At 32.4% G+C, this 15211-nt stretch overlaps 1 protein-coding gene across 2 annotated transcripts; it reads left to right on the forward strand.

Annotated features, from left to right (window-relative positions):
- Positions 1–8807: 8807 nt before the first annotated feature.
- LOC130983164 (serine decarboxylase 1-like) lies at positions 8808–15026 on the forward strand. 2 transcript variants are annotated; one of them, XM_057907351.1, is made up of 7 exons: positions 8808–8891; positions 9027–9100; positions 10364–10607; positions 10691–10922; positions 13097–13290; positions 13450–13586; positions 14399–15026. In XM_057907351.1, exons 3-7 carry the CDS (start codon positions 10370–10372, stop codon positions 14981–14983), a joined length of 1386 nt encoding a protein of 461 aa, XP_057763334.1. In that variant the 5' UTR covers positions 8808–8891; positions 9027–9100; positions 10364–10369; the 3' UTR covers positions 14984–15026. The 2 variants fall into 2 exon arrangements, with proteins under 2 accessions (XP_057763334.1, XP_057763333.1); XM_057907350.1 differs by having other exon boundaries at positions 8843–8891; positions 9045–9100.
- The last annotated feature ends 185 nt before the right edge of the window (positions 15027–15211 follow it).

Raw genomic sequence — 15211 nt, forward strand, 5'->3', positions numbered from 1 at the left:
ATCTATGCTTCTCATGCTTCTTCCTTGCATGCCATAACCTCTCTTGCATCTAGTTCTTCTCATATGCCCTCATAATCTTAATTGCTGTCCCATATGCATGTTGTAGCTACCATGCCCTCAAGACATTGTTTTTTTTCTTAGACATTTATCATCACTTGAAATTTCTTCCTTCCGGGTTTTTCGCTATCTATATTTAATCTTTTTCCTTTTTCTTTCTTCTTTAGGATGGGTACCCAGAAAGGAAAGGGGAAAGCTACTGATAAGACACCGGCAAGGAAAGGCACTAAAAGAGTGGCGGCCAAGGCGCAACCCACTACAAGCATTAAGCCGCCCATGAAGCGGGTAAAATGGACAATCAAAGTTGATGAGGCGGATAAGGCGTTTTCTGCGCAGAACTCTGCACGGTTCACTAACCGTTACTGTGAGCGAATGTTCCCCATCCTGGCTGAGCGAAATTATAATAATGAGCATTTACTCGTTCTTCCAACACACCTTATTGATTTGGTGGAACCCCACATTGAAAGGAGACAGTGGGGATTCTTGAGGAGGCAGCCGCGGGAGGCCAATTTATCATGGGTAGTTGAATTCTACTCCAACTTTCACTTTCCAACCCTGCAGTCTGTCTATGCTCGTCAAAAGTAAGTACCTGTCTCTGAAGGGGCCATTCAGAGAGCATTGAATCTTCCACCTGGCCCTGAGGGGATGGACGCCTATCAAGAGGCCTCCCTCAAGCGCCAGATATACCAGTTTGACTGGGATAGCATCCTTGGCGTAATAGCACAACCTGGCAGCACTTGGATCTATGGACAGCATTGGACTCGACCTAAGAGCATCTCAGCTCCTGCACTTACCTTGGAGGCTCACGTGTGGGCACAGATTATATCCCACTATGTCTTTCCGAGCACTCATGAGTCCACCTTCACTGCGGACATGGCTGTCCTCATTTGGTGCACTCTCATAGAGCAGCCTCTCAATTTACCAAGAGACATTCGACAGGCCATGGGGCACGTCTAGATTGCGGGGCAACCTACCCTTTCCCGCACTGGTTTTGGATCTTATCTCTGCAGTTGGAGTTGCATATAGGGCTGGGGACACCAAAGTCATGATCCCAATTGCTGATCAGTATGTCCCGCATGGGAAGTATATCAGACCCCCAGTACCCTCTGCTAGCCGACCTCCCAGCCTATCTGTAGACATTCCTCCTACTTCCGCCCCGCTATCACCTACACCTCATACACCATCCCCTACTCAGATGTTCCTTCAGATTCTTCAGAGGTTAGACCGGCAGGATCGGCAGATGGAGCAATTGGAGCGCCGCAACAAGCGCCATACACCTATCTGAAGGAAATCATTGTTAGTACTCACCCGCCTCCAGAGGAGAAGGATACCCCGGACTCCACTTCACCTACCAGCACTGGGATCCATGACGAGCCCGACTGCGGAGGTGATGCTACCAGCCCCACCTTGCTCCTTATTGATGGCACGAAGGACCGTGCCAAGACTTAAGTATGGGGAGGTCAGTACCTGACTTCCGGAGGTAATTTCTCTCTCTCTCCTAACACCAATATGTTATTTTTCTTTTGTTAGATAGGATAGATTGCATGATAATAACTATTTGCATGTATGTTCTACTTGGTTGAATGAATGAGTTTCTTTTCAAGATCCTATTTTAGAGCATTTCACTAATTCAAACTGAAAATTTGTGTTAAACTTGTTTGAAGACTGTAATTTGGAACATGGTCGATAGCTAAGAACAGACAACCGGTGAGATTTTGAGCTTAATTATATGGTTACATTATTTAACCATGATTTTTTATTCTTGTGTGTTTTCTCTCCTCTATGATTGTAATCTATGGTTTGTTCCATTCTATATGTCCATTGTTTAGTGTATATTCATGCATACATATGACTGAGGCCATCATTTGTTATTAGCTCATTTATCCCAAATAGCCTACCATTTCATCTGCCTTTGTTTGCCACTTTGAGCCTTTTGACCCCCATCTGTTCTTTATGTTACCACACCACTAGCCTTAAGAAGAAAAACAAGTAATTACCCTAATTGAATCTTTGGTTAGCTTAAGATTGAGATTGTGTATCAATTAAGTGTGGGAAAATGTGGGAACTTGGGTTAGTAAGGATGTGTTCTGTTTTTATTGACAAATTTTGAGAATTTGGGTGCTACTCTACTCATGTGAAATTATAAAAACCATAGGCATTGATCCATTATGCTTTTATAAAAAAAAATTAATAAATAAATAAATAAATAAGGGACAAAAATTACTCCATTGTTAAGTGCAATAGAAAAATCAATGCATATGTGATGAAATTAAAGAAAATTTGATACATGAGCATGTGAAATATGCAAAAGTGAGATTACGGGAAGCTAGGCATGAATTTAGAATTATATAGAGTGTATGTGTGTGTTAGGTGAGAATTTACGTTAGTCAAAGATTCAATTTATAGCTCACTTGGTCATACATATATCCTCACCCTTACCTTAGCCCCATTACAACCCCGGAAAGACCTCATGATATTTGCATGCGTACACTAGATATTTGTTGATTGGTTAGATGAAGAGCAAAGTTTTAGAAAGCATGACTAGAGGAGACTAGAGTGGATTAACCCTACACACCTAAGTGACTAGAGTGCATATACCTTTCCAGTGAGGGTTCAATGCTTGATTCTATATTCTCGGCTTTCATGAGCTATCTTCTTACAAGTTTACTTACTTCTTATTGTGTGATTTGAATTAGTAGAATCTGATTTATGTTTGTCTTAGAGGACTTGTTTACTTTTAACCAAATAGGTAGAAACATCTCGGCATGTAGATGCATTCATTTACATAGGTTGCATTGCATGAGTCTTGCTTTTCCCCATTCATTCTTTTGGTCTCCTTGAGCTTAGCATGAGGGCATGCTAATGTTTAAGTGTGGAGAGATTGATAAACTACTATTTTATGGTTTATCTTGTGCTAAATTGCGTGGTCTTTATCAACCCTTTGCACACTTATTCATACGATTTGCATGATTTTACAAATCCTTCCCAATTTTGTTCTATGGTTGAAAACCTGCATCCTAAACCCTTAAATTCTGTATTTTTAATTTTTCTTTTTACCATTCGACGCTGTGATCCGTGTGTTAAATGTTTTTAGGCTTTACATGGCAGGAATGGCTTAGAGGATGGAAAGGAAGCTGGCAAAAATGGAAGGAACACAAGAAACTAAGGAGCTGACCAGCGAAAATCGACGCGCACGCATGGCTCATGCGTGCACGCATGGCTCATGCGTGCACGCAAATTGGCGCATTCCATAGCGATGCGGACGCGTACCTGATGTTGCTTTAATTTAAAATCATTTATAATCATTTATTTGCCCATTTCCCAAACTCCAAATTTCTGAGAAAACTCCTGACCAATAAATTGCACTCTCATAGCAACTCGTTGGGAGACGACCTGGGAATTCTACTCCCAGTATTTTATTCTAAATTTGTGACAACTTTTTTTAAATTGATACGCGGAATTTTTATCAGTTAAGAACTATACTTGCAACGTTATTTCCGATATAAATTCTTAATCGGTAATTTTCTGCACGTCAATTTTTTGCACTATTGCTGGGGAGTTGCAACAGTGTGCTAAATTATTGGTTGGTGTACATATTTTTATATTTACATATTTGCATATTTTATTTTCTTTATTATTATCATGAGTTGTATGTTTCTTTCATTAAATGACGCGTTCACTACCTGATCCGAGCTTAGTCGCGTTTGATCCAGAAATTGAAAGAACTATTTCACGTAATTTTTTATCAAACGCGACTAAGCTCGGATCAGATAGTGAACGCGTCATTCAATGAAAGAAACATACAACTCATGATAATAATAAAGAAAATAAAATATGCAAATATGTAAATATAAAAATATGTACACCAACCAATAATTTAGCACACTGTTGCAACTCTCCAGCAACGGCGCCAAAAATTGACGTACGAAAAATTACCGATTAAGAATTTATATCGGAAATAACGTTGCAAGTACAGTTCTTAACCGTTGAAAATTTTGCGTATCAATTTAAAAAGGGTTGTCACAAATTTAGAATAAAATACTGGGAGTAGAATTCTCAAGTCGTCTCCCAAGGAGTTGCTATGAGAGTGCAATTTATTGGTCAGGAGTTTTCTCAAAAATTTAGAGTTTGGGAAATGGGCAAATAAATGATTGTAAATTAAAGCAGCGGAAATTAAGAAAAGAATTTGATGTAATTAAAATAAAAGCCTTGACTCGAAGAATATTAATGGGAAGTTCTATCCTTGTTGGAAATTTCCAAGAGTAATAGTAAGAGGTTGTTGTTTTTACTTAATTAACCCTTACCGAATAAAGAAAAGTCAAGTAATTGAGCCAATTCTTATTCACAAGTACTAATCCTCTCCCTTGGGAAGGATTAGCGTTAGTGACTAGAGAGCCAGCCAACAACGTCCAATTTCAAATTAACTCTTGAGTATTCCAACTCAAGGGTCTCCTATTAATCAACTCCAAAATCAAGTTGAGAGCCTACTCCATTGACATGGATTCCATTTTCGCATGCATGTAAAGGGAGTAGAAAGAAGACATGGTAATTAAAATTGAATTAAGATAATTAAGAAAATATGGAAATTAAATAGAAAAGTACTCCTTGCATTAATAAATTCCAAAATCAAAGATATCCTTATGTAACTCTAAACAAAGTAAATGAGAATTAAAAGAGTAAGAAAATAGAAAACAAACTATAATGATAGGGACTTCAACGGAGGTAGTAACTCTTCTCAATATCCAATCCAAAAGCATGAAACTAGGAAATCTACGAATATGAAGAACCCTAGAGAAGGGGTAAATTCTCATTTTAAGATTCAAAAACTAAAACTAAAACTAATGAATGAGAATGTGTGAATGTCCCTTGAGTCCCTGTTGTCCCCTGGCTCTAGTATGTGTTTCTGGGCTGAAAACTAGGTCCAAACTCAGCCCAAAATCGCCCCCAACGTCTTCAGTAATTTCTGCACGTGGTGCATGTCACGCGTACGCGTCAGGTACGCATGCGCGTCAATGGTCCTCTGTGCGTGTCACGCGTACGCATCTGGTACGCGTCCGCGTCACTATGGAATACGCCAATTTGCGCACGCCTGAGCCATCCGTGCGCATCGATTCTCGCTAGTCATCTCCTTAGTTTCTTGTGTTCCTTCTATTTTTGCCAATTTTCTTTCTATCCTCTTAGTCATTCCTGCCCTGTAAAGCCTGAAAACACTTAACACACAGATCACGGCGTCGAATGGTAAAAATAAAAATTAAAAATACAGAATTTAAGGGCTTAGGAAGCAGGTTTTCAACCATAAAACAAAATTGGGAAGGATTTTTAAAATCATGCAAATTGTATGAATAAGTGTGCAAAGGATTGATAAAGACCACACAATTTAGCACAAGATAAACCATAAAATAGTGGTTTATCATGATCCCACTGATCGTCGTTCTACTACTGGTTATTGTTTGTTTCTTGACTACTCTCTTATCTCTTGGTGAGCTAAGAAGCAAAGATTCACTACTCGATCAAGCACAGAAGTTGAATACCGTGCTTTCGCTGACACCACTGCTGAAGTTATCTTGATTCATTGGCTTCTCGAAGACTTGGGTGCTTCTCAATCATCCCCAATTGATATTTTTTATGACAACCACAGTGCTATTCAGATTGCCCATAATGATGTGTTTATGAATGCACCAAACACATTGAAAATGATTGTCACTTTGTTCGGCAACGTATCCTTATTGGTGCTGTTCGTCTCGTCGCTGTTGGAACACTAGATCAAACTGCTGATATCTTTACGAAGGCTCATCATCCGACTCGTTTCCGGACTCCATTATCCAAATTCAAGATGGTATCCTTAACTCCCACTTGAGTTTGAAGGGGGATGTTAAGAGAATTATTAAAATCAAATTAGATCAATTAGTATCATTTGTATTTATATAGCATATCTGTGTATTAATTGTAGGATTCTATACTTTTATTACTTTGATTCTACTAGCAACTATATATATCTCTTGTACATTATACTTTTTCTCAACCTGAATAATACACTATTTCAGATTACTCTCTTATTCCTAACAATATTTATTTGGCCATGCTTTTTTATTATGCTCTCAACAAAAATGTGTATTAGTTATTGTATCTTCTCTTTATATTTATTATATTTTTCTTTTTTACTTTGAACAATTTTATCCAATGAAATTAGATCAGATTTAGTTAATTTTGAGTTTTAATTTGAGCTTAATTCTTTGGATTGACTGGGCTACTAAACTTTTGGAAGAATCAATCCGATCCAGTCTTTTAATTAGAAATAACAAAATTAAATTAAATTAAAACAAAAAGCAGTGTAAGGAGATTTAGAAATAAAATATCTATTATATATTTCTAATTTTACAACAAAAATATACCACATATTATTTTTTTATTGTAATTGGAATTAAATCATTCTCTCCAAAATTAAAAAATTCTCCTCTTCTCCTTATTAATTTTACAATTAAAATATATACCACATGTTATTTTCTCATTATAATTGAAATCAAATCTTTTCTTTTAAAATTAAAGAATTACCATCTCCTCTTTACTAATTTTACAATTAAAATGTGCCACATGTCACTTTCTCATTGTAATTGGAATCAAATCTTTTCCTCCAAAATTAAAAAATGCTCCTCTCCTTACTAATTTTACAATTAAAATATGCCACATGTCACTCTCTCATTAGAATTGAAACTAAATCCTTTCCTCCAAATTAAAGAAGATGAGTGTTAAGGGATAGCAACTTTTGTGATTTGTAGCTATCAAATAGCCATCAATGATGTTTTTAATGGTGTGAGATTTCATCCGATCCAATGGGGTAGGATTACTCATTTTTCTTTCGCTGGTTACATCCTGGCCAAAATTTAATAAAGTTACTAGACCCTAGGCTTTTCCATTAAAGAATTCTTCCCTCCTCCTTACTAATTCTACAACCAAAATGTGCCACATGTCACTCTTTCATTGCAATTGAAATCAAATCTTTTCCTCTAAAATTAAAGATTTCTCCCCTCCTCCTTCTTCCTTTCTCTATTTCTCTCATTCCTTCAATCAATCTATCTATTTTATATATCATTATCAATGTCAATAACTAATTACTAATTTGATAATCAAAGTGTGCAACATGACATTCTTTAATTGTGTTAAAATTAAAATTGAAATATTAAAATTGAAATTGAAATATACATGTATTATGTATTATATATTACTATCTAATTTAACGATCAAATGTGTCACATCTCACATGATACTCTTTTATTAAAATTGAGAGAAAATATTTTTTTTCAAAATTAATAAACTCCCTTCCTAAATTCTCTTATCTATCTCTCTCTATTTTTCTGTTTCTCTCTACTATTTTTACTCATATATAATTTATGTTTTATATTAGTAATTTGATAAATCAAAATATGTCATCTGATATTTTTTTACAATTAAAATAAAAAATTTTCTTTTAAAATTAACAAACTCTCACTCTCACTCGCATTTTCATCTTTATCTTTCTCTCTCTTTTCTCTCATTCTCTATTTTTTCTATCTTTCTCTTCTAAAAAAACAAAATTAACAAAATAATATAATTTAAATAAAAAATATTATTATTGTTATTATATACATAATTTTTTAGTTTTTTATTTAGTTTTATATTTTCACTACTTATCTTTTTTATTTATATTTTTTATTTTTCTTCTTTCAAATATTTATTACATATCATTTGAAGAAAATATTATAATTAAAAGTTAGAATCAAGATTCAATTGTTTTAAAAAAATTAATTTTAAGTTAATTTTATAACTATCAGTATAATTTTTTATGGTAATATCTAATTATATTTTTATATACATAGAGAGAAAAAATATTATTTTTAAATAGTAAATATAAAAATTAATTATTTCTATTTCTGCAACAAATTTAACAGTTAACACCTAATTAAATGTAAAAGTATACACATTAAATTGTTTTAAATTTTAGATAACAAATGTTAAAATTAATTATTAATAAAAAATTAGACTTTTTTATATAAAAATAATAACTAAAAATCTTATTATTTGATTTTTTATCTACAGATATCTTGGTCTTTTTAGCTAGAGACTTTTATCAACTTACGACTTTTTTTGTAAAAGTAGTTTGATTTTATAAATCTTTTGTGCTCTGCATAATCTATATTGTCAGAACAAAATAGATTGTAATTTTAAAAAAATTATATTTCCATAATATTATTATGGGTAAAAATACTAGTTCAAATACTATATGTGGAACAAAAACAGGGAGTAGATACATATTCAAGCAAATAATAACGATTTAATTCAACAAAAAGTTAAAGAAACAATATATACACACACTGTGGGTAGGTTAAGTAGGATCAACTGGGTACAGAGTCAGTGCATCTAAGGGTTCAGCTTGAAAGGTTTTTGAAGAGGTTTTGTGAAGATTACAAGAAAACAAAAAAGGAAATGATAGATCAGGAACTAGTAATAGAGAACAGGGAAGTAGTGATATACATGAATTGAATATATGAGCTATTAGATGTAAATTTGCTAGTAACAGAATGAACCATGCACTACCTATATATAGCAATAGTACAGAGACTTGGTCAATAAGTTAACCAACTACTAACCACAAATAGTTAAACAATCATATCTACCTAACTCTCATCAGCTAATAGTGGTTTATCTAAAAGAATTGTCTTCTTTACTTTTACTCTCCTTAACACCCCTCTTCAAAATAGAAGAGTGCGTTAGCTCAACTCGAAGTTTGCTTCTAAGTCTCTCAAATGATGTAAAATACGAAGGTTTAGTAAATATGTATGCAATTTGATCAACTCCAGGTATATGTACAATATGTAGAGCTTGATTATTCAGCTTGTTTCTGATCAATTGCACTTCAAACTGAAAATGTTTAGTCGTGTAATGTAGAATACGATTAGCCATTAACAACATTGTACTCATGTCATAAAATATAGTTGGTGCTGTGTTTGTAGGAATTTTCAGCTCTCCAAGCAAGTTCTTCAACCAGACAAGCTCAGCTTCACATGATGTAAGGCTCCTAAATTCTGTCTCTATGAAAGCTAGTAGCTTATATTAGTAGCTTGTTTTCTACAAGATTAAGAGATAAGATTAGACCCAAGGTATAAACAAAAGCCTGAAACTGAAACTGACCTTCTATCTCGAGATTCATTGCCCAATCTGAATCAGAGAAGGCAAACAATCTGGTGATCTCATATTTGTGAAGCTGCAACCCATACTCTTTTGTCCCTTGAAGATAGCTCAACACCTTTTCAATAGCCTTCTAGTGAATAATAAGGGACAATGTATGAATTGACTTCCCTTGCTCACTGCAAAGGATAATTTAGGGCGATTGATAGTGAAGTACTGTAATGATCCAACCGCAGTCCTATAGAACTTTGGATCTTCGGATTTTTTAAACCTTTAGACATCAAATAAAGAGAAGAAATCATAGGAGTAGGCTTTGGACTTGTCCTCCCATACCAATTATGGATAACAGAATAATATATTTAGTTTGTGATAAATGAAATTGTCCTGAACCATTCATTTGTATCCCAATTTTTAGAAAATAATTGGTGTTTGATGAATCAACTAAGATGTGTTGATGGTAAGAGTATTAATGTAAGATCAGAGAAACTGAATGAATTAAACTTGATTGAATTCATTACAGCATATACAACGAGAGAAACTATTTATATATAGAACTGAACTAGTTAAGTCTAGTTTAATTTGCTAATTTGCTGTGCATGTGACTTGATTCTTATTTTGTTAAAAAATGATTACTTAATTTTAATCAAGGCTTAGGTTTTTGTCAAATGTTGCTGCTGCCAATTAAAGTTTTTTGGCCGCCGGGTGCCACAACCAATAAATGAATTGAAGTTTAAATGAAGAATGTATAATTAGTTGGAAAAATAACCTTTGAATAATTTGATTATTGTTAAATATTTAAATATGGCTGCTGCTGAAGTGCTGATTAAAGTTTTTAGGCGGGTGCAACTAACCATGCAATAAATGAAGTTGAAAATTATGAATTTTTAGTTGGAACCTTTGAATGATTCGTGAAACTTGCTAGCACTTAAATTTAACATTGTAATTTTATTTGGTATTTTTTAATTTTCAATTCAGTCTCTTTCTCAAATTTGACATAGCTACTCATCAATTTGGTAACCTCTGAATTACTATTTATAATTTAATGATATTATTATATAATATTAAATTATTAATTTATAATATCCTCAATATATCCAATAGATTATCTTTAAATAGAGGTCCCTCTACTGTTTTACCCACACAGAAACAGATGGCGAATCAAGAAGTGGGAAAGAAGGTGCGAATGGCATTGACTCCACCACCTCATGATGCAACAACAAATCCGTTTCTACTAATAAGATCTATCAGCAGCAGCAATAATGCCATGCTCTCTAAAGAAGAAGAAGAAGAGAAGGAGAATAATAATGGGGAGCCACATACCAATAATTTGTGTGCCGTGATTAATCACTATATCCACACTCTCAATCACTTTAACTTGCGAAACTTGGGTACCCGCCTTTTCATTCTTATTTTAATTTTGGATAATATATTTTTTATCTATACAATTTGTCAACTACTACAACTACTGCAGGCTACCCCCTTAATCAGAATTTCAACTACGATGCATTGGCACCATTGCTACGATTTCACCTGAACAATGCGGGTGATCCATTTTTAGGAAGCACCGTGTGCCTAAATTCAACATCATTTGAAGTTAGTGTGCTTGATTGGTTTGCAAATTTGTGGGAGATACAAAACAACAAGTACTGGGGATACGTCACCACTGGTGGAACTGAAAGCAATCTTCACGCCATTTTATTAGGGTCAGTCTTATACATATATATGCTACAATCTACTATGCTTATCGTTGTGGTGTCTAAAAAACTTTAGTAATGTTTAAAAAGTATTGCTAAAATTAATGTCATATTTTTTATAGTTAAGTAAAATTTTTATTTTTATTTTTTAAATTAAAAACGTTTTTAATTATATAGCCCTATATTCATAAACACCATAATTAATATATATATATATATATATTTGAGGGCAAACAGTTTTAACCAAAAACCTAATTATTTTTAGTCCAATACTTTAATATTATATTTTTAGTTAATACTTTTAAATATTATTAGTCGCTCTATAGCATTGCTTTATATAAAGTTGCAGTAATCATCTTTTCTTCTAAACCAATTTAATTTATTCTAACTTTACTCTTTTAACACACAAAAATATTATATACACAAAAAATTAATTATCAAATCAGTATCTATATATTTTTATTACATATTTTATATTTTAATATTATTTTATACAAATAACCTGATTAAATTTTATTTGTGTATTCACAAAACATCAACCATCATATCTTTTATATATATATATATATATATATATATATATATATATATATATACTTTTAATATAAATTTTATATTGTAATATGCATTTTATATAAATAAATTGACTAATTTTTAGTATACACATAATTGAATAACTTAATTGATAAAACTGATTGAACTTGAGAAAGGAGTTGAATTAAGTTGGCTAAAAATAAATATTGCAAGTTCTGTTTTTATGAAAGTTAATTTTATAGGAGATTTTTTCGTTTTGTCTCATACTCAAAAAAAAAAAACGGTGAAAGGAAAAAGAGAAAGAGACCAGCATGCATGTATCTTGGTTCGGATTCTAAGTGCCATGAATCCTACGTTCAGTCTCCACCATAATCATTGTGGAATTTTCACTATAATCAATTGATTACAATAACCAATACTATTGAATTACAACCTAATTTAACTAGTATCTACCACTAAGCTTTCTTCACCAAAGTTCAACTTTCCAAGTGCAGTCTCAATTTGGAAGGAGAACATAAAAAGATTCAAACTCACCAAATGCTATCCTAACTTGGCAAGAGAAACTAGTCCTAGTTCAACAACCCAAATACACAAATTTTAGTGGCTCTTTCATGCATCTCTCTTGCCTTTTTCCTCATGGCTTTTTCATTCACATATACAGCCTTTTCTTAATACAAAAGATGACACAAGACAATTATAATAAAGAAAATCAGAAATAAAGCACTAGTAGAAGAAAAAAATTTGGCTCGATTGAGAGGATATAATGCTTTGAGTTTTCTCTTTTTTTTCTTACTTTCAAATGTTGAGACGAGACTTCTTATGGAATTAGCTTGCTCTTTCAGTTTGCTCTCCATTGCCTCTTCCAATCCCTCATACCATCAACCCGTTGAAGTTCTCTTTGAGAGCATGTAGTATTTTTTTCAGCTTGTTCCACTAATTCTACTGGTTGAGAAGCCATTCCGACCACCATCTCTAGTGTCCTTCCATTTACTTTCTTCCTTGGCATGCATTTCTTTCTCCCTTTACTTCATTATTTTTGCTGTCCGAGGAGCTATTTTACTGTTTTTGCTTTTGTGTAAGTTTATGTTTTGCTCTTCCATATTCTAAATATTGCTTTTACTGATGTCTTTATGTCCTTATTACTTTGCTAGAGTCACACCTGTCTTTGTCCTTACTGTGTTGTTGCTTCCTTTTTGTTCTAACTGTTCTCCTTTTTTTATGACAAAGACAAACATCCATTTTTTACTTTGTAAATGTATATCCTTCTATTTTTGTCGAACAGTGCTTTGTTAAGTGCATTGAATTTGTGCATTTACTTGACACATTAAAAAAATATACAAGCAGCATTGTTTGAGAGTGAAATGAGTAATGGACTTGCATCATTCAAATACACATTAAATCATAATTAAACTTTTAAGTTTTAACCCAATTAATATTTGTCATCCTATATTAGTCCAAAACCAAACTTAATTCAGCATTAATAAAATCTCATTTTATCTTAATAATATATGAATATATATGAAAATCAATCATCTGGATTTATTAAAAGAAGTAAATGGAAAACCATTTCTCATTTTATTATTTTTCTTTTGTATTTTTTAAATGTATCCTAATCTGACATTTATCTATATATGTATCAATTAATATAGGAGAGAAAAATTTCCTGATGGAATTCTATATACTTCACAAGATTCGCATTATTCAATATTCAAAATTGCAAGAATGTACCGAATGCAATGTGTCAAAGTTGGAACTTTGGTCTCCGGTGAAATTGATTGCGCTGAACTAAAAGCTTCATTACTTGCTCACAAGGACAAGCCAGCCATCATCAATCTTAACATAGGTAGGTCTTGGTTTAATCTTTGATATATTATCAAATGATACAAAAATGAAATCAATATATTTATGACAAAAAAATTGTTAATTTCCCGAAGATCTAATTAATAGCATTGTGTTGAATTTAAAAATAAACTATATATTATATGTGTGTATATATATATAGGTACAACAATGAAAGGAGCTGTTGATGACATTGATCTTGTAATACAAACATTGAAAAAAAATGGTTTCAGTCGTGATCGATTCTACATTCACTGTGATGGAGCTCTATTTGGTATCATACTCCCCTTTGTCAAACAAGTGAGTTACACTTAATTATTTACACTTAATTATATACATTATTTATATGCTACTCATTAAATATTAATTTAGTCAATTAATCTTTTTTCAATTATATATTATATCTCGAAAAAAGTAATTTATCCAAAATCAATTTTTTAATTATTATTATTATTATTTAATTTATGGTATGTAATCCATATGTGGAGTAATTACTTAGGATAATTCTATCAATAAATTAGTTTAATTATTTATTTAAAATAAAAATGTTTATAAATTATATATCTTTATATCATTTGCGTGCATAATTATAATTAACGAAAAATTTCGGAGAACAACAATTTTTAGTAAAAAATTGTCAAAATTTATTATATTTGACTTTATTTAATGTATTATGCAATAAATAAATATTAAATAATATAAATTTAGAATGTTTTGGCTGATTTTTTTTTTTTCTCTAACACGATCGTATAATTAATTATTTGACACTGGTTTAAAGCTAAGTCAGAGAGAGTTAATTAGTATAGCAATAAAATCAACATGTGAAAGAATAATATTTAGTTTTTTTTGTGAGATATTTAACAAGACTCTCATTTCTTTAGTTGCGGTGGTTATGGACTTATATATGGTGACTAAATTACCTTAGTAATACTTTTTAACTGTTGCTAAACTGTATAACTTATATATATATTTGATTCAAGTTATAATAATTTTACAAAATATATCTAAGGAAAGAGAGTGTGGCTTTCTCAAAAATAAATGAAATGAATCTCATTCCTGATTTTGTCCATCTTAAGAATGTATGGGTAATTGCACATATATGCTGTATGCAGGCACCAAAAATAAGTTTCAAGAAACCAATCGGAAGTGTGTGTGTTTCTGGACATAAATTCTTAGGATGCCCAATTCCATGCGGAGTTGTAATAACTCGTAAAGAATATATTAATACATTATGTAGAGACATAGAATACATTGGTTCAAGGGATGCAACAATCACAGGTAGCCGATCTGGACATGCTCCAATCTTCCTTTGGTATGCTATCACTAAAAGAGGTTCATTGGGGCTTCAAAAAGAAGCTCAAACTTGCATAAGGAATGCACGTTACTTACATAATCGATTGCGTGAGGCAAGAATTGGTGCAATGTTAAATGAGTATAGCAACATTGTTGTGTTTGAGAAGCCTCTTGACGATGAATTTAGCCGTAGGTGGAGTTTGGCATGCAAAGGGAACATTGCACACGTCGTGGTCATGCAGCACGTTACCATTGAAATGTTGGATTTGTTTGTTGCTGAGTTTCTTCAAAAACGATCTTTTTGGTGGTTCAAGGATTATGGATCTTCTTTTCAGCCTCGCTGCATTGCAGATGAAATTGGTGCTGCAAATTGTTCTTGCTCAATGCACAGTTTGTTATCGTGATTGAGATTGTATCAACTATACAATATATATGTGCCTTGCTAGCAAATTATATTATGTGTGCACTCAATTGTAGTATTAAATATTAATATATACCAATATGTTTGTTCTTATACATGAGTTTCCCTAGGAACCAACTAGGAGTGTAGTCAATTAGTTGAAAAACAGGTTTGTTACAAAAAAAATTTTACTATGCTAATTTTTTGAATTTTAAAATTAAAAATAAAAAGA

The sequence above is a fragment of the Arachis stenosperma genome, chromosome 5 (genome assembly GCF_014773155.1).
Source record: "Arachis stenosperma cultivar V10309 chromosome 5, arast.V10309.gnm1.PFL2, whole genome shotgun sequence".
Lineage (NCBI taxonomy): Eukaryota > Viridiplantae > Streptophyta > Magnoliopsida > Fabales > Fabaceae > Arachis > Arachis stenosperma.

Excerpts from the sequence above, each read along its gene's own strand:
- LOC130983164 (XM_057907351.1), top strand. The coding sequence starts at position 10,370 with ATGGCGAATCAAGAAGTGGGAAAGAAGGTGCGAATGGCATTGACTCCA. Across the intron at positions 13,291-13,449 it reads CATCATCAATCTTAACATAG|GTACAACAATGAAAGGAGCT; the intron begins GTAGGTCTTGGT and ends ATATATATATAG. Across the intron at positions 13,587-14,398 it reads TACTCCCCTTTGTCAAACAA|GCACCAAAAATAAGTTTCAA; the intron begins GTGAGTTACACT and ends TGCTGTATGCAG.